Here is a 22,630-nt window from a genome sequence, read left to right as displayed (position 1 = left end):
TTTTCATTATTTCTTTTTCAAAAGCTACAATTACTATACTTGCCAATGATGATGGCCATGGAGTTTTGTCATTCAATAACAGCAATCACTTCTTTCTGAGAGAGCAAACATCTATCCATTTGATGGAAAGTGTTGCAGTATTGAATATTATCAGAGAACCACCTCAGGGAATATTTGGCGCTGTGACTGTTCAGTATCTTGTAAGTGAGATTAATTCTTCAGAGGCAACAATGGATTTGACCCCTTCTCAAGGATATATTGTGCTCGAAGAGGGAGTCAGGTTCAAGGTAATATGCTAGTTATTACCAGAGAAGTCTAGGAAGCTTTTTTTTTGGAAATATTGGAAAGATTTCAGAAATGTCTGTGCTTTATCTTCTGTTTATTTTTTCTACTTCTTTCATTCATAAAGTGAATTGAGTCATGAGCTGTGACTGATTTCCTGTTATTATCTGATGTGGAAGTGTGTGAAAATTAAATGGGCTCATCTTTAGGTGTTTCTTAGTTTGTAAGGGTTGAGGTAAATTGAAAACAGTACACTATAGATAACGTTCATGTGTGCTTTGGAACAGTTCTTTTTATGTAGTCAATCTATAGCTGAAATGCAAACTTACTTTAAATTAAAGTGATAATTTGCAAGCCTAATAGTTAAGATCAAAGTAAAAATCCCATTCTGTAATTTAACATTTTAGTTAGTCTGAACTAAACAGAATGTGCTGCAACAAATACAAAAAGTAGAACAGTTGTCTGTCTTAGGATTGGAAAATAACTTAAGTATTAAGCTCACTGCCTCTATACTGTCCTCACAAGAATGTCAGCTACAAAATGAACTAGCTTAAGTTTGTGAATCCTGACTCTTCTAAGGTTTAATCACAATTCGATTTATTTATTTTTGCCAGTAAAGCTGGTGAAGCTAGTGTTAGCATATTACAGGCAATAGGATAGAAACTGAGACAAACTTTTCTTGGAAACACTGGTTTTCAATTTCTGGCCTTTAGATGCATTTGGAATCACAATGCAGCAGATCTATAAGAAGTTGGAGCCTTCTTAATATAGTTGGTAAATATGGTTTATTGTGGAAATGAACAGAAATATAAAACATTGTAAATTTTGTATTATTTCCAAATGCATCATCACTAACTTTTTATTTTGTACAGCAAGGCTATGCGTACCTATGAAATTTTTTGCTTGTTTGAGTAGTGTGAAGGATGACAGTGAGCCCCAAATGAAAGTGAAGCACTTAGCTTTCTCTAGATTGCTCTTTGCTAGTTTGAGATTGCCTTTAGAAGACCTGATCTTCATCCACAGTGGTGTAGGAGAGGGAAAGAAGCATCGAGAGGAAAGAGTATTTCAAATCTCTCACTATTCTTGCTTTTTTTTTTTCCTTTTCCTTTTCTTTCTTGACAGCACCAGTAGTGAGATTACCCTGTTTCCCTGAAGATAGCTTAGCTGCCAACTAAAATAAATTAAAACCAACTTAACTGATTACACTTATAGCTGTGTTGTGAGTATAAACTACCCAAAAATGTATGGAATAAATAGAGAACAAAAGTATGAAATTAGGATCAAAAACTTCAGAGGATCATAGGATGAGAAAAGAAAGAAAAGAGAACAACAACAACGAAAAGTGAATATGCTCATCTTAGTGTTGCACCAATGGAGGCCACTAGATGGATGGCTTTAGAACCTCAGTCTGAACTCAGTCTGAGCTTGCCTCAATTCTGTCCTCTCCAGCTTCATGAGCTGCTCTTCTCCTGCTATGCTATCCAAAGCCTTATAGTGAAATAAATTTAAAAAAAAGGTAGCACATTCTGATAGAGCTGTGTCATCATCTGTTATCATGTCTCAATAACATTGTATGCTTGTTTTGTTATCAGACGCTGCATATTTCTGCGGTACTAGATGAAGAACCAGAAATGGATGAGCACTTCATTGTCACCCTGTTCAATCCAACTGGAGGAGCCAGACTAGGCACGAGAGTGGAAACTATGATTACAATATTACAAAACCAGGCTCCACTAGGGCTTTTCAGCATCTATACAGTTGGAAATAGGTACTTTACACTGATCAGTAAAAAGGAGATAGTTGCTCATACTCCAAAGAGATAATATTTCTCTACAATTTTGTTTTTGATGGATCGCATTAAAGAAATTCAGCAACCCAATTTGTAAATCTGTAACTTTGAAAGGTATTGTGAAATACTATTACTGCTAAACAAAAGAGTAGAAAAATGCATAAAAAGGACTATTCATAATCCAAAATTTCAATTTATTTATTATTATTTTTCTTTATAAACTAATACTTCACTAGTGCCTACATATTCCACTGATAGTATTCCATGTTAAAAGTTCCAAACCTCATATCAGTGTCCAGGAAGTCATACGTTTTATAATTTACTTTCATTTTTAAACCTGTAAAAAATATACTTTCACTGAAGGCTGTTTTTCAGAAGCAAGTGACACATATGGACTGCCATTTTTAAAAACCATTCAGCTGAAACCATACAGATTAAATAAATTTACTATTTAAATAAAAAATGTATGTATGCTATTTTATTAATACATTGATGTTTAGAGTTAATAATTTATATTAATATTTAATAATAATATTATCTAAACATTTATTACGTGAATTTAATATACTTAAATTTCAGTCTGTTTAAAGATTTTGTTGAATTGCCTATGATTTTGCATGATTGTAGTAAGGATCATTGGGAAACCCTAATTAATGTAGCTACCAGTCCATCAGATACTGAAACCTGTTATTAATATTTTCTTTTTATTTCTGTTGTATATTCTGCATCTGGAATTGTACAGTAAAAATCTTATTTTTATTACAGCAATGAATATACTATAAAATAATTTTTTCCTTATTTTTATGATTCTCACATTTAGGACAAATTTCATCATAATTGAAGAAGCCAACACTACAGCTTATTTGAAAGTTTCACGGAGTAATGGGCTTAACGTTTCTGTGAGCGTTGAGTGGGAGACATCATCAGATACTGCATTTGGCATCAGTACGTTCACTTTACAGAGAATGTCCACTGCTTTTGTAGAAGTGGAGATAGTAAGAGAGTAGCCAAGCATACAGGAGATGTAGCTTGGGAATGTAAATTCAAGTATTCAGACACAATTCAGTTAATATTTTCCTATGTAAGATTTAGTAGATAAAATACTTTAGCTGCTTAAGAATCACCTTGTCATCAGCCACTTCTGCCAGTTTCAGTAATCTCTATTTCTGTCTTTGCTGCTAATATGAACATTATTGTCACTAGCCATTTATTTATTTATTTATTTGTGTGTGTGTAATAAAATTTGTTCCGTACTACTTGTAACTCAGGATCTTTCTAACACAGTATAAATGACATGTGACATGCAAGAGTCTAGCTCCTGGAGTTTAGTTCTGACAAGACGGTGCTTAGGGACCGTCTTGGAATAAAAACATGAACATGTTGTAAATGGGGAACAAAACATGAACATTTTGTAATTTGTCTTTTTTTTTTTTTTCTTTACTACTTGCTATCTAGCTAATTCTCTTGTTAGCTAAATTCCAAGATCAATTATTATGAGTCAGACTCAAATTGCCTATATGTCTTCCATGTGCAGTTGTAATGAATGAAAAATACATTTACTGCTTAACTCTCATTATATCCTTAGCATTGTAACATTTCTATGTATTTATATACACTTATAACAAATACTAAGACACAACTTCATCATTTCTCATACTAGGTCTGGCTTTGGGAGGTAAATAATGGGAATGGGGTTAGAAAAGATCTCAAGAGTAATATAATAGTAAATAGTGTTTTTATTTTATTTTATTTTATTTTATTTTATTTTATTTTTTACTATATTGCAGGGGGTGGTATCAGTGTCCTATCTGTCTTGCAAAGTTTTGTGGAAGAATCAGCATCTGGTTGGTGTTTCTTTACCTCAAGAGAAATCCTGTACGGTGTTCTGTTGCGTATGCCTCCAGCTTTGTTTTCTACTGTCTACCAGTGGAAAGGAGTATTTGTTCCTGTTGAGGTAAATGTTTGTTTTTGAACACCAGACATGCTAGTTAATAAGGAATTTAAGTCACAATCTTACTTTTTTTTTATTCTTCTTGCAGAATTTCAGTATGTGGAATCCTACAAGTTGTGTGTCTTTCCAAATTGGAGCCTCTTCCTACCTTGTGGTTACTCATGGAGGAGCCACACAGGGAGCTTCTAACAACAGTGTGTATGCATTCATGGCTGGACACAGATTGTTGTGGGTAAATCGATTTTAATTTTAAAATCTTAAAATAGTACGGGTTGGCAAGGACCAAGGGAGGTCCTCCAGTCTGGCCATGTTTTAGAAAAAAGCACTCTGTGTGACAAGAGTTAGTTTTGTGTCCTAAAATACTACATAACTTCAGTGATGTAAGTTTGTCATAGTTAGTTGTTTACATTGTTTGTATTTTTTATATATTTACATTTGAGGGTGCAGGGAGGATTACCTGGGAATCACAGAATCACAGAATTGTCTAGGTAGGAAGAGACCTCCAAAATCACCTAGTCCAACCTCTGACCTAACATTAACAAGTCCTTCACTAAACCATATCACTAAGCTGAACATCTAAACGTCTCTTAAAGACCTCCAGGGATGGTGACTCAACCACTTCCCTGGGCAGCCCATTCCAATGCCTAACAACCCTTTCGGTAAAGAAGTTTTTCCTAACATCCAACCTAAACCTCCCCTGGCGCAACTTTAGCCCATTCCCCCTTGTCCTGTCACCAGGCACGTGGGAGAACAGACCAACCCCCACCTCTCTACAGCCTCCTTTAAGGTACCTGTAGAGTGCGATAAGGTCGCCCCTGAGCCTCCTCTTCTCCAGGCTGAACAACCCCAGCTCCCTCAGCCGCTCCTCATAAGACTTGTTCTCCAGACCCCTCACCAGCTTCGTTGCCTTTCTCTGGACTCGCTCGAGCACGTCCATGTCCTTCCTGTAGCAAGGGGCCCAAAGCTGAACACAGTACTCGAGGTGTGGCCTCACCAGAGCCGAGTACAGGGGCACAATCACTTCCCTAGCCCTGCTGGCCACGCTGCTTCTTATACAGGCCAGGATGCTGTTGGCCTTCTTGGCCACCTGGGCACACTGCTGGCTCATATTCAGCCGACTATCAACCAATACTCCCAGGTCCCTCTCGGCCAGGCAGCTTTCCAACCACTCATCTCCCAGCCTGTAGCTCTGCTTGGAAGTGGGGGAAGAAATTCTCAAGCAATCAAGTCATAGAACATTTTCTGGAAAATGTATGATAAGTTATGTTAATTCTGTAAATTAGTTGCTTATATATATATATATATATATATATAAAATATAAAGTTTTAAAAGCTATTTCATGTATAGTTTTATACATAATTTTGGAATTCTTAACATTCTATGCGTACTTTTTCTCACTATATACAATGTAATATAAAATGTATTTGTTTATATACATATGTAGATAAACATAGTCACCCTCATATTTCCCTTGCAGATACAGACTCTTTCTGTTCTGGATACCAGACGTGTGAAACATTTTGCAGTGGAGGAAGAAGACTATTTGATTATTGTGAGTCACACAAACAGTTCCAGTTCCATCCAGGTTTGAATATTCTTCAGTCTTCTCTGGCTTTAATGTGGGTAGTTTGCTTATTTCTGAAAGGATAATGAAAGGAAGTAAATCTATAAGCATGTATTTCTGACATATTATTTTTGTTTCTATTGGAAATTTATAACAGTTAAAATTCCAGACTTGTTTGGATGTATAAATACTCTCTACCTGAGTGTATAATTTACATCTGGTTTGTTTTTATTGCTACTGTTATTTCAGTTTTGAAATGTAGCATGTAAACAAAGAAGTAGCTTCTGAATATAAACCTGTTCCTCTGAAGAGCAGGCACAGCTTCTTGCAGTAGGGTTAATTACCAATTACTTACCAGTGGGCTTCTACTTTAAAGTACAGTCCACCTAAGAATATAGGAATTCAGTTCACCATAAATCTTCCCATTTTTTTTGGCATGTCATTTAGTTTTAGTTCTCTCGGTGCTAATTATGAATATATAAAGAAAAGATTTTTGTATTTCCACAGGTTTTCCAGTGGAATAAAGACATATTTGTTCTGCATCATCAGCTTCCACTTTATGGAGTTGTGGACATAGCCCTGTTTCCTAGAGGAGGCTTTACGTACCTGTTAGTTTCTTTGTCAAATACCAGCCAAAACATTCTCTTGTATCAGTGGTTGAACAACGAGTTTAGGAAGCTTCATCAAGTACCAGCAAAGGAAATAAAACATATGGAGTCCTGGATTTCTGGATCTGATGTCTTTGTAATTATTGCAAAAGGTATTTAGCAGAAAACAAAGAATGAGTTTGCTGAGTATACAATGGCTTGTTTGATAGCAAAGGCCTTTGTGGTAAAGGAGTTTAGAAAGCTATTGGAATCACTGCGGGGGTGACAGTACTCAATAAGCATTTAACCCTAGTAAGTATTTTATGAAAGTAATCTCTACTTTTTCTCTCAGAAAATAAAAGCCTTGTGCTTGTTCTCAAATACTTACAAAACAAATGAAATGCTTTCCCAGTAACAATGGGAAATAATAACTCTATTTAATCTACCTGCTTATCACACTCTTTCTAAGCTTTTCTGAGCTTTGTGCCACACACAGATCACTAGTCAGCAAAGTATACGTGTATTTTATTACAAGGTTGACATTTTATATGTCATTTTGTCTCTATGGCTACTAAAAAGTTTTTGTTGCAGTCCACAGGTTTCTTTGCAATTAGATGTTGTCTAATGTCAGTCTTAATGTTCTTGCATCGAAGTTATGCACCAAATAATAAGGAAAATAATACAATCAGTGTCACTTCATAATTAAAGCTGCCAGACTCTGGCTTTTGAATGGCCACCAGTGTGTGATTTAACTAAAAGGCAGCAAAATAATGTGAGTTTTGTCATTTTGTTCCTTGGTAGACTCTGGAAATTCTTCTGAAATTTTTGTCTGGGAGACAGGGCAGTCTACTTTTTGACACTTCCAATCTCTTCCAGTCCATGATGTAAGAAATATCCATGTCTTCATGCCTCCTTCAGGTTTAGGTAAGACTTAAATGAGATTTTTTTTTTTTCAAATCCTAGTATATAATGCTGGAATTTCAGAAATGCATGTCTTTATTTTTTCATATGTATTTATCAGACCTTAAAAGTCAGTGTAATCAGTGTTCTGCAAAGTGCACTTCTGGCATTAAGACAGTAACTTTTAAATATATGACTAAAAAAATATTCTCTTCCTCTTTGCTCCATGTAGTCCATGTCCTCCTAGCTGGTAAGGATATAACAACACTGTATGCTTGGAACTCTGAAGCGAACCAATTCTCTATAATGCTGGAAGCCCCATATGCAGATCATATCACTTCAGTTACTGCAAGGTCTCTGAACATCAGCAAGAGCTTGATTGCTTTGTCCGTTAACTCCAGCTCACAGATCTATGAACTGACCACTATTTCCAACCAGTCAGATTTTATACCTAGGTAGGCTTTTTTGTTTATATAACTTGTCTGAGACACCTTGCGTTTCTTTTTCTGTGATACTCATTTGTGATAGCGGAGACTGTTATGTTTCGTTGTATGGTGGCCTATTTCATTAGTGCTTGTTGTGGTTTAACCCAGCCGGCAGCTAAACACCACACAGCCGTTCGCTCACCCTCCCCCCTCCCTCCGTGGGATGGGGGAGAGAAACGGGAAAGTGAAGCCTGTGAGTTGAGATAGAGACAGTTTATTAAGACAGGAAAAAAATAACAATAATAATACTGATAATAGTATTAATAATAATAATGTGTACGAAACAAGTGATGCACAATGCAATTGCTCACCACCCGCTGACCGATGCCCAGCCTATCCCCGAACAGCCGGCCCCCCACCCCGACCAGCCACCCCTATATATTGTTTAGCATGACGTCAGATGGTATGGAATACCCCTTTGGCCAGTTTGGGTCAGCTGTCCTGGGTCTGTCCCCTCCCAGCTCCTGCTGCACCCCCAGCCTGCTCGCTGGCAGGACAGAGCGAGAAGCCGAAAAGTCCTTGGCCTGGTGTAAACACTGCTCTGCAACAATTAAAACATCAGCATGTTATCAGCGCTCTTCTCATCCTAATCCAAAACATAGCACCCTACCAGCTACTATGAGCTACTTAACTCTGTCCTAACTGGAACCAGGACACAACATGTCATTCACAAAGAAAAATCTAAGTGTTCGACTCCTGGCAGTCTACCAGCACAGACAGCAAAATCTGGCCTGCTGCGAGACCAGGAGATTGCAGGAGATCTTCTTGTTCACATCGCACATAGTGCATTTTTGGCACACTGCAAGATGTTGCTCAATTCGTGCCTTCAAAGAGGACAGAAAAAAGCTGCATCCAGTTCAGAGGCAGGAACAGCCCTTCTGAGAAGCATGTCCATCCCATCATGCTGACTCCATCCCATGGGAAGGGCAAGAGTCACACACATCAGGCTGAGCCGCAAGCTCTTGAACCATGTTGTGGGCACAGTCGTGGGCATCAGGGAAGAGCCCACAGTCCCCAAACAAGAGGAGAAGCACAGCCAAGTCATTTGAAACCCAACTAGAATTGGACAGCTAAATCAGCTGAAACTGAGGTAAGCGCCAAGGGTGCTTTTCCCCTGCAGTGACATGTGTCTCCCGGCAAATGAGACAGCAAGGACTGCTTGGGCTGTGCCTCCTGCCTTGAACTCGCCCAGCTGCAAGCAGCGCTGTGCGGGAGCTGAACACAAGTTCAGCAGAAGCCCTTTGCTGCTGGCTGGATACCAATGTTTGCACGGAACAGCTCGGACCACTTATGGTAGTGCTGGGCTAGCAGCTGCCCCTGGGACACGGCGTGACCCACAAGCGGCAGCAGAGGCTCTCGGCCTTCTCTGGCGCTCACCAGTGCCTGCCAGGTGTGAAATTGAGTGTCTCCGCTCTGATCCATCCCTTCCTGCTGTGCAGGTTACGGTGTGTCCACACATGGATTTAGAACCTCAGCTTCCCAAGTCTTATGGCGGACAGAGTGAAATATACCCACCATGTGCTGCCTCGTCTAACTCCTTTATGATCTCCTCTATGATGTCAGGGGATGTTGGGGAAGATTTTCTTATTTCAGCATTGTCCTTCGCTGTTAGAGGACCTGAACAGAAAGTAGGAAGTTAACTTTGGCACCAGTGCAATTTGGAGGACCAGGGCTTCGTTTGTGAAGTCAGTGAAATGACTACCCACCCCTGGGATACCAGCTGGGCTCCAGCGCAGGAAGCAGCCGAGGGTCTGGCAAAGCCCTCCCTGGGGACACTTCTGCAACCAAAGCCCCGTGAGAAGTTTCTGTCCCAGCGCCATCTACATCAATAGCTCAGTAGGAGAGCATACCAGGGCTCGTGCCTTGACAGGGCACACACACGTGCCGGTCTGTACCCTCCCACCTGCAGAGATGCCTGGCTGACGTTTGGGCTTTGAGCTGGCAGCTCTCAAAGGAAGTCAAAAGCCACAACTTACCCAGGCCATCTCCCAGAGCTTCAGTCCTGGAACCCATCTGGGAGCCTGGATCACCTTCGCCTTCGGTCCCATCTGTTGTGCCCCCCCCCCCCAAATCCCCCCCCCTTTTGTGCCTCCCCCAAGTGATCCCACCACCACCACGGGGGGGGGGGGCACAAGGAGGGCAGCGCCCCCCCCCGCCTCGTCTGTGCCCCCCCCCAAATTTTTGGGGGGGTGGGGGCTGTTTTCGGGGCCCCCCCACCCCAAAAAAAACCACGGTGGGGTCCAGGAGGGAGCGGTGTTTATGTACAGGCGGGGGGGGGGCAGAAGTGGGGGGGCCCCCCCGGGAGAACGAGGCACTTGGGGGGGGGGGGGACCCCAAAATGCCCCCCCCCCCCAAATTATTTAGGGTGGGGGTGGGGGTCCCAAAAATCTGCCCCCAATGATTTAGGGTGGGGGGGGGGTCCTCAAAATCCCCCCCCAAATCATTTGGGGTGGGAGGGGCCCTACAATGCCCCCCCCCAAGGCCCTAAAGGTAAGGGGGGGTCCCCAAAATGCCCCCCCCCAAATCATTCAGGGTGGGGGTGGGGACCCCAAAATGCCCCCCCCAGGGTGTTTTAGGTAAAGGGGGGTCCCAAAATGCCCCCCCCAAATCGTTTGGGTGTGGGGGGGGAGTCCCAAACAGCGGGATTTAGGGGATTTCCCCCAAAATTTGGGGTCGGGGGGGGCGCAGGGGTAAGAAATGTATTTTTTTAGGGGATTTTCCTCTAAATTTTAAGGGGGGGGGGGGGCAAAACTGCGGGTTTTGGGGGATTTCTCCCCAAAATAAGGGTTGTTTTTTTTGGGGGGGGGTAACTGGGGTCACAAATGGGTTTGGGGGAGTTTTCCCCAAATTTGGGGTTTTGAGGGGTCCCAGCAGCAGCTTCGGGGGGATTTCACCCCAAAATGGGGGGGGGGGCACAAATAGCAGCTTTGGGGGATTCCCCCCCAAATTTGGGGGTCTTTTGGGGGGGGGTCCTAAAAGTGACCTCACGGGGAGGGATTTTGGGGGGGATTTTCACCCAAAATTTGGGGTCTGGGGGGGGGAATCCTACAGGCACACCACAAGTTTTGGGGGAAATTCCCCAAATTTGGGGGTTTTGCTGGGGGGGGGGGGGGGTCCCAAAAGGAATCGCAAGAAGCGGCGGGTTTTGGGGGAATTTCCCCCGATTTTGGGACTTTTGGGGGGATTTCCCCAAATTTGGGGGGTTTCGGTGGGGGGGGGGTCTCAAACGTGGGTAACAAAGTGCAGGTTTTGGGCGATTTCCCCCCAAAAGTTTTTGTTTTTCTTTTTAAGGGGGTGTCCCCGTGCCCCCCCCCCCCCTTTGCGTCACAAGCAGCAGCTTTTTGGGGGCATTTCCCCGGATTTTGGGGCCGTTTCCCCGGATTTTGGGGCCGTTTCCCCGGATTTTGGGGCCGTTTCCCCAAATGTTGGGGCCGTTTCCCCAAATTTTGTTTTTATTTTTTTTGTTTGTTTGTTTTTGGGGGTGGGGATTTCCCTAAATTCTGTTTTTTGGGGGGGTCTCATTTGAGCCCCCCCCCCCCTTACTGGGGGGCGCTCATTTGGTGTCCCCTTTCCATATTTTCAGGGGGGTGGGGGTCATTTGGGGCCCCCCCTTAAATATTTTATGGGGGGGGGGTCTTGAGGCCCCCCCCTCAGATTTTCGGGGGGGTCTCATTTGGGGCCCCTCCCCTCCATATTTTGGGGGGGAAGGCGTGTTCATTGGGTTCCCCCCCTCAAGATTTTTATGGTGGGGGGGCCTCAGTTGGGACCCCCCTCTCTTTATTTTGGGGGGGGCCTATCTGAGGACCCCCCTCCCGATTTCTTTTGGGGGGGGCCTCTCACTTGCCCCCCCCTTTTTTTTCGGGGGGGGGGCGCCCTCAGTCGGGCTCCTCGTCGCCGCCCCCCTCCCCCAGGCGCCGCAGCTCGGTGCTGGCCTTGTCCTCGCCGCCCCCCCCCGGCAGCAGCAGCAGGGGGGGGGTCCCGGGGGGGCCGCCCCCCCCCTCGCTGAAGGGGCGCCCCCGCGTCTCGGGCAGCCGTAGGAAGGTGAAGAGGGCGAAGCCCCCCAGCAGCGCCCCGAAGAGCAGGAACACGAAGGGGCCCATCGCCTGCTGGGGGGGGGATTTGGGGGGGGGGCCTTGGGGTGCGGGGGCCCCCCCCGGGGCGTTTGGCCCCCAGAGAGGGGCTTCCCCCCCCCCGTAACCCCCAAATTGTCCCCTGTTGCCCTCCGTCCCATTGTCTGCCCCCCATTACATGACAGCGTAGCAGGTAGTCAGGCAGAGGGTTGGAGAAAGAGGAAGAAAATCTTCAGGGGGAGTCAGGGCCAGGATGGAAAAGAGAGGAAGAGAGATGAAGGAATGGCAGGCAAGGAAAGCTACCCGTGTTGTGGCCTGAATCTTAGCAGGGACAGGCTTTGATGGGATGTTTTAAGTGTGGGCAGGCTGGCCACTTCAGGTAGGAATATCCGGAGTGGAAGAAGGAAGGTATGGAATTAAGTTGGCTAATGACTGAGACTTTGGTGAAAGTACAGGCTGGAGAAAGACAAGAAGCGTTAAAAAGGGTTATGGAAGGTGTTAAAGGTGTGGTATGTAATGTTTGACAGAGCTGTTTTTTGAATGAGTTGGGAAAGTTGAAGGAGCAGGGAAAGAGGGTGTAGGCACTATCTAAGTAACAGTCTAGAGGTTTTGGTATATTTGCTGTGGTGTTTGGTCAGTTTCCCAAGTATCGAGAAGGGGGGGACGGGGGGGGCAGCCTGCTCCACCAGGGGCCTCTCCACAGGCCGCAGGGGGCTTCGGCTCCGGCGCCTGGAGCGCCTCCACCCCCTCCGTCTGTGCTGACTTTGGTGTCTGCGGGGAGGTTTCTCGCTCCTCGCTCTCCCAGCTGCTGTTGAGCAGCAGGTTTTTGTTTGTTTGTTCGTTTTCGTGGATGTGCTCTCACAGAGGCACGGACTGTGTTGCTCATGGCTTGGCTCTGGGCAGCGGTGGGCCCCTCTGGGGCCGGGTGAAATTGTCCCTTATCTGCCACGGGGCGGTTTCTGGATTCTCCTCGTGGGGGCTGCCACTGCAGCCCCCTCCCGAACCTCGCCATCAAACACAATACACAGGGGCAGCTAGGTCATTGCTGGCCTGTAAAGTATCAGGGATTAAATTAACTAATGAAACCCTAACGAGTGATGGGGGTAGAAGGGGCTGGGGTAACAGTGCCACCTTTGGGGGGTACCAAGCTGAGACTAGGGGATAAAATGATCTCTGGGCAATTATTGTATGTACCCAAGGCAGGGACTAACTTGTTGGGAAGGGATTTGATGATGAAATTGGGCATTCAAATAGTAAATTGGTAGACTGGAATAACAGTGGTATTAATGGAGTGCTCTCGGGCCCTGAGAGCAAAGATATCTTCACCTCTGACTGGAAAGACTCTGAAGCGGGGACGGAAGCAACAATACATATGGAATTTTTACCTCAGGGGTTTACAGGGCCACCGACTAATTTGGGCAAAGTTCTAGAACAGATTTTGGAGCAATTCCAACCTCCCAAGGAGGAATTTCTGTTACAAAACGTGTATGATCGTTTATTGTCAGGACAGGAGAAAACAGTTGTGAAGGAAGCTACTAACAAGCTATTCAACTTTCTGGGAAAGCAGGGCTTGGGAGCATTGAAAAATAAATTACAATACGTAGAAAGAGAAGTCAGGTATTTAAGGCATCTAATGTCTGAGGGAAAACTGAGAATAAATCCAGAGAGGATTCAGGGAATTGTTGAAAACTAAGAAAGAACTAAAAAGTTTTTAAGAGAGATTTCTTTAAGGAATCGGGAGCCACGAAGCCTGAGGGAAAATGGATACTCCCTTGTAAGAAATGGTCCAGCAATTCGTGCCACTAAGGGGTTTTGAAGGGTTAACATTGAGGCCTGGGTTTAGGCGAGAAGAGAACAAAGGGATTTCTTCGGAGAAAAACTGCTGACTTTGCACGAATGTGCAGTAACTTCTGACAGCCGGCCAAGAGACCACTAGATAAGGAGGAAGAATATGAGCCTCCCTGTCCGAGCGGCCCCCGAGAAACTAACAGAGACTGATAAGCAGGCGCACCTGGGAGGACTTCGGATTCGGGAAACCAATTATAATAACCCTGCCTCTTCTAGAAGTAGTAATGAATATGTATTAGCCTAGGAGCATAAAAACCAGCCGCCTTACGTAACAGGTGTGCGTCCTGGTGGAGCAGAGACTCCCGGCGCACCCAGCGCTGTTTGCTTGCCTCTATTCATTTAATAAATTGTAAACTTTGATTGTAATCCTATTTGGGACTCAGTCATTTATAACAATTGGGGGCTCGTCCGGGATGGTCTTGGTTCCTGAATTCTGACTTGATCTAGGAGGGGCGCCCCCACCATTTGGTGGCTCCTGTTCGAGTCAGGTCAGGGCTAATGCCATCTTGAACCTGAATAAGGGCAAGCAAAGATTTAGATTTTTTTATGAGCTCCCTTTGCCGGCTGCAGCACTATATTTTGCCCGTAATTCTGCGCGCGAAGATCCGAACGAAGACGACGGAGTCGTAAGTATTTAAGGCGTATACCGTTCGGTTGGGTGGGATTCGGTTGCCTGTGTGTGTGAGAGTGTGACTGAGACGGAACGTAGTTCCGAAGCGATTGTGGAGGTCTTCTAACCGCGGTTCCAATCTCCCGCGAGGGACTTGGCCGGTGAAGGACCGAAGCGATTCCTATAGGATTCGTGGGTGGGTGATAGGTCCTAAACCCCCTGCAAGACACTCTCACTAAGGCAACCAAGGGCTGTAGGAATTGCCACAGTAAAATTCCTAGATGGGTCAGACAAAATTGAAGACCCGGGACCAGAGAAAAGGGAGCAAATTACCAGACATACCACCAGAAAGTCCATTAGGGATAATGATTAGAAATTGGAACGATAGGGGCCCCAGAAAAGGGAAAAAGTAAATTAAAAATGGTTCAGTATTGTATGACAGAATGGCCAAAGGAGCCTTTAAGACCACATGTCTTTTGGCCCGTTTTCGGATCCTTTGAAGACTGGGTTTGCCAGGCCTTAAATATACATGTTAATTCAAAGGAACCTTTTAGCCAGGAGGAAAGTGATTATGCAGGATTATGGATCAGGATCTCACGTCCTTTTCCAGCCTCAATATTTACACTAAAAGCAGACGAGAAGTTTGACGAAGAAGAGAACAAAAAAATAAAAAATAAAAAAAAAGGAAAAAGAAAAAGATGATGAATGGGAGTCATTGGATAACCTACCACCTCTGTATCCTAACAATCCACCCCCGGCGGTGCATCTTGTAATCCTGTTTTGTTCTTAAGTGTTTTGACTGTGTCAAGGAGGAAGGTGGGAGCATTATCTAAGTAACAGTTTAAAAGTTTGGGTATATTCGCGGTGGTGTTCGGTCAGTTTCCCAAGTATCGGGGGAGAGGGGCTGACTGATTATCAAAGTGGTAGAATGGAGAGTCACTTCTTTGGTGGTTCGGGCCTGAGCCCTGGGAATTTGGTAAGAAGGGGGAGAGCGAATTTATTTAGGCCTCAATACCTTTTTAAACCCCCATCTTGACGGATACACAGGAGTGATTCCTTGTTTTGTGTAGGCTTACTAACAAAGTGCATGAGAAAAATTAGCATTTGGCTTGAAATTCGGTCTTATTGAAATGTAAATTTTGTGGAAAAGGTGGTATTGTTTGTCTAGAAGACCAAAGGCTGAGTGCTTCAGGTGTTTTTCCGAAGTCCTGCGGATTTATGATTGGAATGGGGCTCATTAATAATCTGAAATAGTAAAGTTTGTATGTGGAAAGAAGAGTTTAATCCCAGAGAATTGGGACATTTGGGAAGAAGATTAGGAAAAGATAGTAAAAACCTGCAATAAAAAGGTTTGCGTGGAAATTGAAACAAGGTACAGTAAGTAATATAAATAAATAAAAGGGAATGGGAAATCAAGGAAAAGGGGAAAATCCAAAAAAAAAAAAAAAAAAGACGTCCTAAAAAAAAAAAAAAAAAAGCCTCCTTGGGTGCATATTGGCACATTGGAAGGATATTGTTAGAAATGGGGGCACAGAAAGCAAGAGGACTTTCACTAAGTATTGCAATCAATGGTGGCCACTATATAAACTAAATGGCCACTTTATGGATCAATCGACTATAACAGTGTCTTGCAATTAATGTTTTTGAGGAGAGAAGGAAAATAGGATGAAATGTTGTATAGTGATATGTTGTTTCAGCATGTTGGAGGGAAAAGGTTTGGAATTAAGTTGGCCCCTGACTGAGCCTTTGGTGTTGGCGTTAGAAAAGTACGGGCTGGAGAAAGATAAAGGAAGCGTTAAAAGGATTGTTGAAGGTGTTAAAGGTTGTGTGGCATGTAGTATTTAACAGAGCTGTTTGAAGTTGAATGAGCAGGGAAGGAGGATGTAGGAATGTTAATAGTTCCGTCTCAGCCCGAGGCTGAGATCTCAAAATCACGGTGTGAGCCCTCTGGGGCAGGGGAACCGTGATGGGTCCGAGAGAGTTGTCGTGGAAACAGAAAAGCAGCTAACTCTTGAAACAACCTGAGTTCCTGTGTGAGCTCAGATTGCCAATGGGACCGCTCAGGGAACTTTCAACGATTGCATTCCCCTGACCGACCCCCTCACTGAGACCCTAATCACCCCGGAAATTATGTAAATACTAAAATCTGGTTAAATTGGCTATTGGGAATTGAGAATCTGTTCCAACAAGGTCCAAAAGAAACCCCTATGGAATTTATGGAATTTTTGAATTTCTGGACCAACTTTGAAATGCAATGAAAAAAAAAAAAAATGGACCTGGCTTAAAAAAAAAAAAAAAAAAAAGAGAGAGAGGCAACTGGCTAACCTCTTTCCAGGGCAATCAGCCCCTGATATCAGAAAGAAATTGTCTTAGGCTGCAGGACAAACAACAGTCAGGAATGATGGGGACCTGGGGCATCTACCCTAGCAGGTCCACTAGTTGAAATAAAGCTAGGAAACGAAGACAGAGGCTTGAATTTTTTGTTGGTTATGGGAGCTTCTTTCTCTGTGTTAATTAGGCTGTAAATGTAATAGGAGCAACATATTCAGTGTTAAATAGTTTAAAAGGACGATTAGGAACTAAGACAACTACAATAATTGGAGCCACAGGGAAAGAGGAAGAATGGTCATTCTTACGACCCCTTGATTTGCGTTTTGGGGGTGAGGAACTAACCCATAAATTTTAGTATGTACCAGAATGCCCGATGCCACTCTTTGGACGGGATCTATTAGCCAAATTAGATGCAACAATAACCTTTGAGAATGGAGAATTAATAATGAAGGTACCTGAGTCCAAAGTAGGCCAAATCCTAATGATCAAAGATAAACCCTTTGTTAATATTCCAAGAGAAGTAGAAAATGCAGTTATAGCAACAGTACAGGAAACAGATGTACCAGGGAAGTCGAAACTGGCACAACTGGTAAAGGTGGAATTAAAGGAAGGAGCCAAACCTGTTTGAATCAAACAATATCCACTTAAGATAGAAGCTAGGCACAGGAATGGTGAAAATTATTGACAAATTTCTCAAATATCAGATTCTGGAAGAATGTAAATCGGAATACAATACTCCAATTTTTCCAGTAAAGAAGCCGAATGGCGAGTATAGATTTGTACAAGATCTTAGAGCAATAAATGAAATAACAAAGGATATTCACCCGGTAGTAGCTAATCCTTACACATTGTTAACATCTGTGAAAGGGAAATATAAATGGTTTACCGTGATAGATTTAAAGGATGCCTTCTTTTGCATACCTCTTGATAAAGATAGTAGAAAATTATTTGCCTTCAAATGGGAAAACGTATTGAAGTTTTTGGACCACATATGGTAACAACCGTTTTGGAACAAAGGGGGGGGGGGGCACTGGTTATCACCCAGCTGGATGGTGAAATATCAGGCAATCCTAACTTAACAAGATGACATAACCTTGAAAACGACTAACCTGTTATATCCAGCAGTATTTCTAGGAACCGTTCCAGAAGAAGGACCGTTGGAACACAGTTGTGTGCAAATAATCGAACATACGCCAGCCACAAAGATTTGAAGGATGTACCCCTTGAAAGGTATTCAGTGGGAATACCACACTCCGTGGCACCCACAAAGCTCAGGGAAAGTAGAAAGGATGAATCAAACAATAAAACAACAATTGGCTAATTTAATGATCGAGACACAGCTGCCCTGGACGAAATGCTTACCATTGGCACTTTTAAACATAAGAACTAAACCACACAGTGAGACTGGATTATCATCGTATGAAATGTTATATGGTATGCCTTATTCTCAAGGGATGCCCCTAGGGAACAATGTAGTTGAGGATCATAGTATCCAGAAATACATAATTACCATTGGAAGGAGATTACAGGAGATAAGAGAAATTGGGATGATGACTCAGACACCACCTTTAGGATTTGCTATTCATAAAATACAACCAGGAGACAAGGTCTTAATAAAAACCTGGAGAGAAGAATCATTGAACCCCCGATGGGAGGGACTGTACCTTGTTTTACTTACTACTGAAACAGCTGTGAGAACAGCAAGAAGGGGTTGGACCCACGCATCCAGAATAAAAGGACCAATAACTACCGAAGCCTGGAGGGTTGAGTCCACTCCTGGGGAACTGAAACTGAGACTAAAGAGGAACTGATATCCCAGCAATGAGGTTCTGCATGAATTAAGGGCACTGGATAAAGAGGACAAGGCTGAAGGGAGGAAAGGGAGAAGGCAAGACCGGGGTAGGACCCTCCACTGCGGCGTGTATGGTCTACCGAGGGAGGCAACCCCTATGGGTATTGACCGCCGAGTGAGAGTGCCTCGACCGGACTTCTCCCACACCAAGATCAGTTTGTCCTGAGAAAAATAACATGAGAACCTTTTAAACCCATAATAAAATTGTGATTAGTTTTTCCAGGAGCTGGATCACCCTGAAGGGCTGAATGGTAACACAAGCTCTGAAAGCGGGCCCAACCCCATGACTGAAGGCGCTTCCCACACTCTCAAGATTGGACGGCGAAAAAGGCTTATAATATGACAGGTCGCCAAAGAGAACTGAATTGTGACTGTAAGTGGAAACCCAACATGGGAGCTTGGAAGCGTGCATATACGAGTACAAACGGGGCAGACATTGTAACAGGACCACTCGGTAACAAGGACACTCTGTATTATCACGCCCCAAAGGGTAAAGATGGATGGGATGGTCATTTTCCAAACGGGACGTGGGCCCTAAAGGAACATTATTGGGTGTGTGGCAAACATGCTTACAAGAGGCTACCTGGAAACTGGTCGGGAATATGCTATGGGGGGTACATAAGACCCTTGTTCTTTTTATTGTCACAAACACAAGGAAATCATTTAGGAATAAGATTATATGATGACCTGAACAGAGTAAAACGATCTATTGATACTTCCTTATCCGGGGATAGTGCCCAAAAATGGGGAAAGGATGAATGGCCTCCTGAAAGAATCATACAGCATTATGGGCCAGCTACCTGGAACCCGAATGAGTTGGTATCAGGAGCCCGAGAACCTATTTATAATTTGAACCGAATAATTAGGTCGCAAGCTATCCTCGAAGTTGTAACCAATTAAACAGCGACGACCTTGGATCTTCTGGCTGATCAATCCACTCAGATGAGGAATGCTATCTTTCAACGTAGAATGGTCTTAGACTATTTACTAGCAGAAGAAGGGGGAGTGTGTGGAAAACTGAACGATTCTAATTGTTGTTTACAAATTGATGATAATGGAAAAGTGGTTAAGCAGATAACAAAAGAAATTAAAAAGCTAGCCCACGTCCCAGTACAAACTTGGAAGGGTATGGATTGGGATTTCTTTTCATGGTTGCCCGGTGGACCATGGGTTAAAAGGATGCTATTTTTATTTTTATGTGGTGTAATGACATTATTGTTTATACCTTGTATGATACCTTGCTTTACGTTGTTGATACGGCGGATAATAAATAGCACCCAGTTTGTGATGACTTTGGGAGAGAAAAGGTGATGTGTCGATAATGATGCTTAAGAAATGGACACCCCGAGAACTGACTGATGAAATCCAACTGCTACTAACAAAAGTTGAAGAAGAGACATGAATTGATGATATTAAAAAAAAAAAAAAAGGGAGGAATTGTAAGGAATAGTCCAGCAATTCGTGCCACTAAGGGGTGTGAAGGGTTAACATCGAGGCCTGGGTTTAGGCGAGAAGAGAACAAAGGGATTTCTTCAGAGAAAAACTGCTGACTTTGCACAGACGTGCAGTAACTTCTGACAGCCGGCCAAGAGACCACTAGATAAGGAGGAAGAATATGAGCCTCCCTGTCCGAGCGGCCCCCGAGAAACTAACAGAGACTGATAAGCAGGCGCACCTGGGAGGACTTCGGATTCGGGAAACCAATTATAATAACCCTGCCTCTTCTAGAAGTAGTAATGAATATGTATTAGCCTAGGAGCATAAAAACCAGCCGCCTTACGTAACAGGTGTGCGTCCCGGTGGAGCAGAGACTCCCGGCGCACCCAGCGCTGTTTGCTTGCCTCTATTCATTTAATAAATTGTAAACTTTGATTGTAATCCTATTTGGGACCCAGTCATTTATAACAGAGTGCTACCAGCATCTGGGAGAATTTGCCTTGTGCACGAGGACCTTGAATGCTACCGAGGACTTGATGGGAAAATATTCAAGATTTGACATCCCCAGGGCAGATCTCTGGTGGTACTGCGGAGGGAAGATCTTACGGTCCATCCTGCCATCTAACTGGGGAGGCACTTGTGCACTTGTTCAATTAGCTATACCCTTCACCCTGGCATTTGAAAGAGAAACATCACAAATACCCAGAAGAAGTAAAAGAAGCTTAGGAGTATCATTTGATGATAGAGCGTACGTAGATTCTATTGGGGTGCCTAGAGGAGTTCCTGATGTAAAGCCAGGAATCAAATTGCTGCAGGGTTTGAGTCACTGTTCTGGTGGGTAACAATTAATAAAAATGTGGATTGGATTAATTATATCTATTATAATCAGCAGAGATTCATAAACTATACAAGAGATGCGATAAGGGGAATCGCTGAACAACTAGATGCCACCAGCAAAATGGCTTGGGAAAACAGAATAGCATTAGGTATGATGCTTGCGGAGAAAGGTGGTGTGTGCGTGATGCTGGGCAGCCGTTGTTGTACTTTTATCCCTAACAATGCTGCCCCGGATGGCACAGGAACTAGAGCATTGCAAGGGCTTACCACCCTTGCCAGTGAATTGGCAGAAAACTCAGGAGCAGACCCTTCCATCACAGGATGGTTGGAATCTTGGTTTGGTAAATGGAAAGGGATGGTAGTGTCCGTATTTACGTCCTTGATTGTCGTAGCAGGAGTTTTGACAGCCGTTGGTTGTTGCATTATCCCCTGTGTAAGGGGACTTGTCCAACGGTTAATTGAAACTGCACTTTCGAAACAAATGACCGTGGATCCACCACCCTGCTCAGATAAGATAATGATATTAGAGGAAATGGAAAGCAAAGAAAGTGAAGAAGAGGAAGACATCTACCAAATTACACCTTAGAGAAAAAAATTTTGCAAAAATCAACAAATTATAAAAAGAGAAAAGGGGGGAGTTGTGGGAATAGAAATGTTGTTTTTGCAGTGTTACATGGTACAGAAGGAAGGAATGGGGTATTGAGATGTGCTTACAGTGATAAGAAAGCTCAGCAGGTGACCTCCTAAAATGCAGACACCCAGCCTCCTTAGAGCGATCAGGTGGAAATCGCTGTGTTAAGTCAAGGCAGACAAGGGGAGAAAACATTGCCATCCCAAAAACAGGCCGGCAACTGAAGGCCAGGCATTGTCTGGGAAGCATCAGACAGATTGTGAGCCTGGATTGCCCACTCAGTGGGGAAACTGGGGAGGGTCCCGGCACCAAACAGTATGTAAACTGGGTTTGGGGACCAGGAGGCGCGCTCCTGCTCGTGGGCCGCCCGCCACTGCGATCGCGAATAAATTCCTGCTTCGCTGAGCTCCTCGCCTGAGCCCAAGTTGTTGGCTACGGAGCGTTTCTCACACCCCCAAGCCATTAAGGATCCTCCCTGGGACCCCCCCAACCCCCCCCCCAGGATATTAACCCTAACCCTAATTACACCCCTTATTAAGCCTCCCAACCCAAGCCTTTGGGTAGACCTGAGCTCCCTTTGGGAGCCTTTACTCAACCCCACACGCAACAGGACTCTGCGCCTTCTTTCTGAACAACCCCGACCCTAACCCTAATTACGCTCCTAATTAAGCCTCCCAACCCAAGCCTTTGGGTAGACCTGACCTCCCTTTGGGAGCCTTTACACAGCCCCACACGCAACAGGACTCTGCGCCTTCTCTCTCCAAACAACCCCGACCCTAACCCTAATTACGCCCCTAATGAAGCCTCCCAGCAGCAGCCTTTGGGTAGACCTGCTGTCCCTTTCTCCTCCCCCCCCGAACCACATCTCCCAGCACCCCCCGGCGGGCCGTTCCCTCCCAGCTCCCCCCGTTTCCACCCCGTTTCGTCGCCCTGACGCCATCTCCCCGCGCCATGAAGCCTCCCCCCCGGCCCCGCCTGGTCCCGGCCCGCTTCGCCGAGGCCCCGGCGGGGAGGCCCCGGGCCGCGGCCTGGTCGCTGCGGGAGAAGCGATCGCTGCTGGCGGCGCTGCGGGCCCAGGCCGCCCTCGGCCTCCCGGAGCTCCAGGCCCGGCCGCTGCGGGAGAGCCTCCCCCGGCGGAGCGAGGCCGAGGTGGGCCCGGGGGGGGGCTTAAAATCCATGGGGGGGGCCTTAATATCCCAGGGGTTCCTTAATATCCCGGGGGGGGGCTTAATGGCCCGGGGGGGGTCCTTAATATCCCGGGGGGGGGGAAGGGGGCTTAATGCCCGGGGGGGGGTCCTTAATATGCTTGGGGGGGTCTCAGGGAGGGTCCTTAATGGCTTTGGGGGGGGGGGTCCTTAATATGCCCGGAGGGGGTCCTTAATTTATTGGGGGGGGGGGGTGGTGTTGGGAGGGGTCCCGGGGAGGGTCCTTAATGGCTTGGGGGGGGGCCTTAGT

At 44.7% G+C, this 22,630-nt stretch overlaps 1 protein-coding gene across 1 annotated transcript in view; it reads left to right on the top strand.

Annotated features, from left to right (window-relative positions):
• LOC310891293 (adhesion G-protein coupled receptor V1-like) overlaps window positions 1-22,630 on the top strand; it is a gene marked incomplete at its 5' end in the record, with an annotated part of 63,912 nt that overhangs the window by 37,176 nt on the left and 4,106 nt on the right. Inside the window, 9 exons of the mRNA XM_083853554.1 lie at window positions 25-287; window positions 1,875-2,050; window positions 2,892-3,016; window positions 3,859-4,025; window positions 4,111-4,254; window positions 5,501-5,608; window positions 6,095-6,347; window positions 6,976-7,098; window positions 7,307-22,324. Of these exons, the coding sequence (XP_083709680.1) occupies window positions 25-287; window positions 1,875-2,050; window positions 2,892-3,016; window positions 3,859-4,025; window positions 4,111-4,254; window positions 5,501-5,608; window positions 6,095-6,347; window positions 6,976-7,031 (1,292 nt within the window). The 3' untranslated portion in view covers window positions 7,032-7,098; window positions 7,307-22,324. The remainder of the gene's footprint in view (window positions 1-24; window positions 288-1,874; window positions 2,051-2,891; window positions 3,017-3,858; window positions 4,026-4,110; window positions 4,255-5,500; window positions 5,609-6,094; window positions 6,348-6,975; window positions 7,099-7,306; window positions 22,325-22,630) is intronic.

The sequence above is a fragment of the Anser anser genome, assembly GCF_964211835.1.
Source record: "Anser anser genome assembly, contig: HAP1_SCAFFOLD_127, whole genome shotgun sequence".
In the NCBI taxonomy this organism is placed as follows: Eukaryota; Metazoa; Chordata; class Aves; order Anseriformes; family Anatidae; genus Anser; species Anser anser.
The sequence above is the reverse complement of the archived record's forward strand: the minus strand, read 5'-3'. Positions and strand labels throughout refer to the sequence as shown.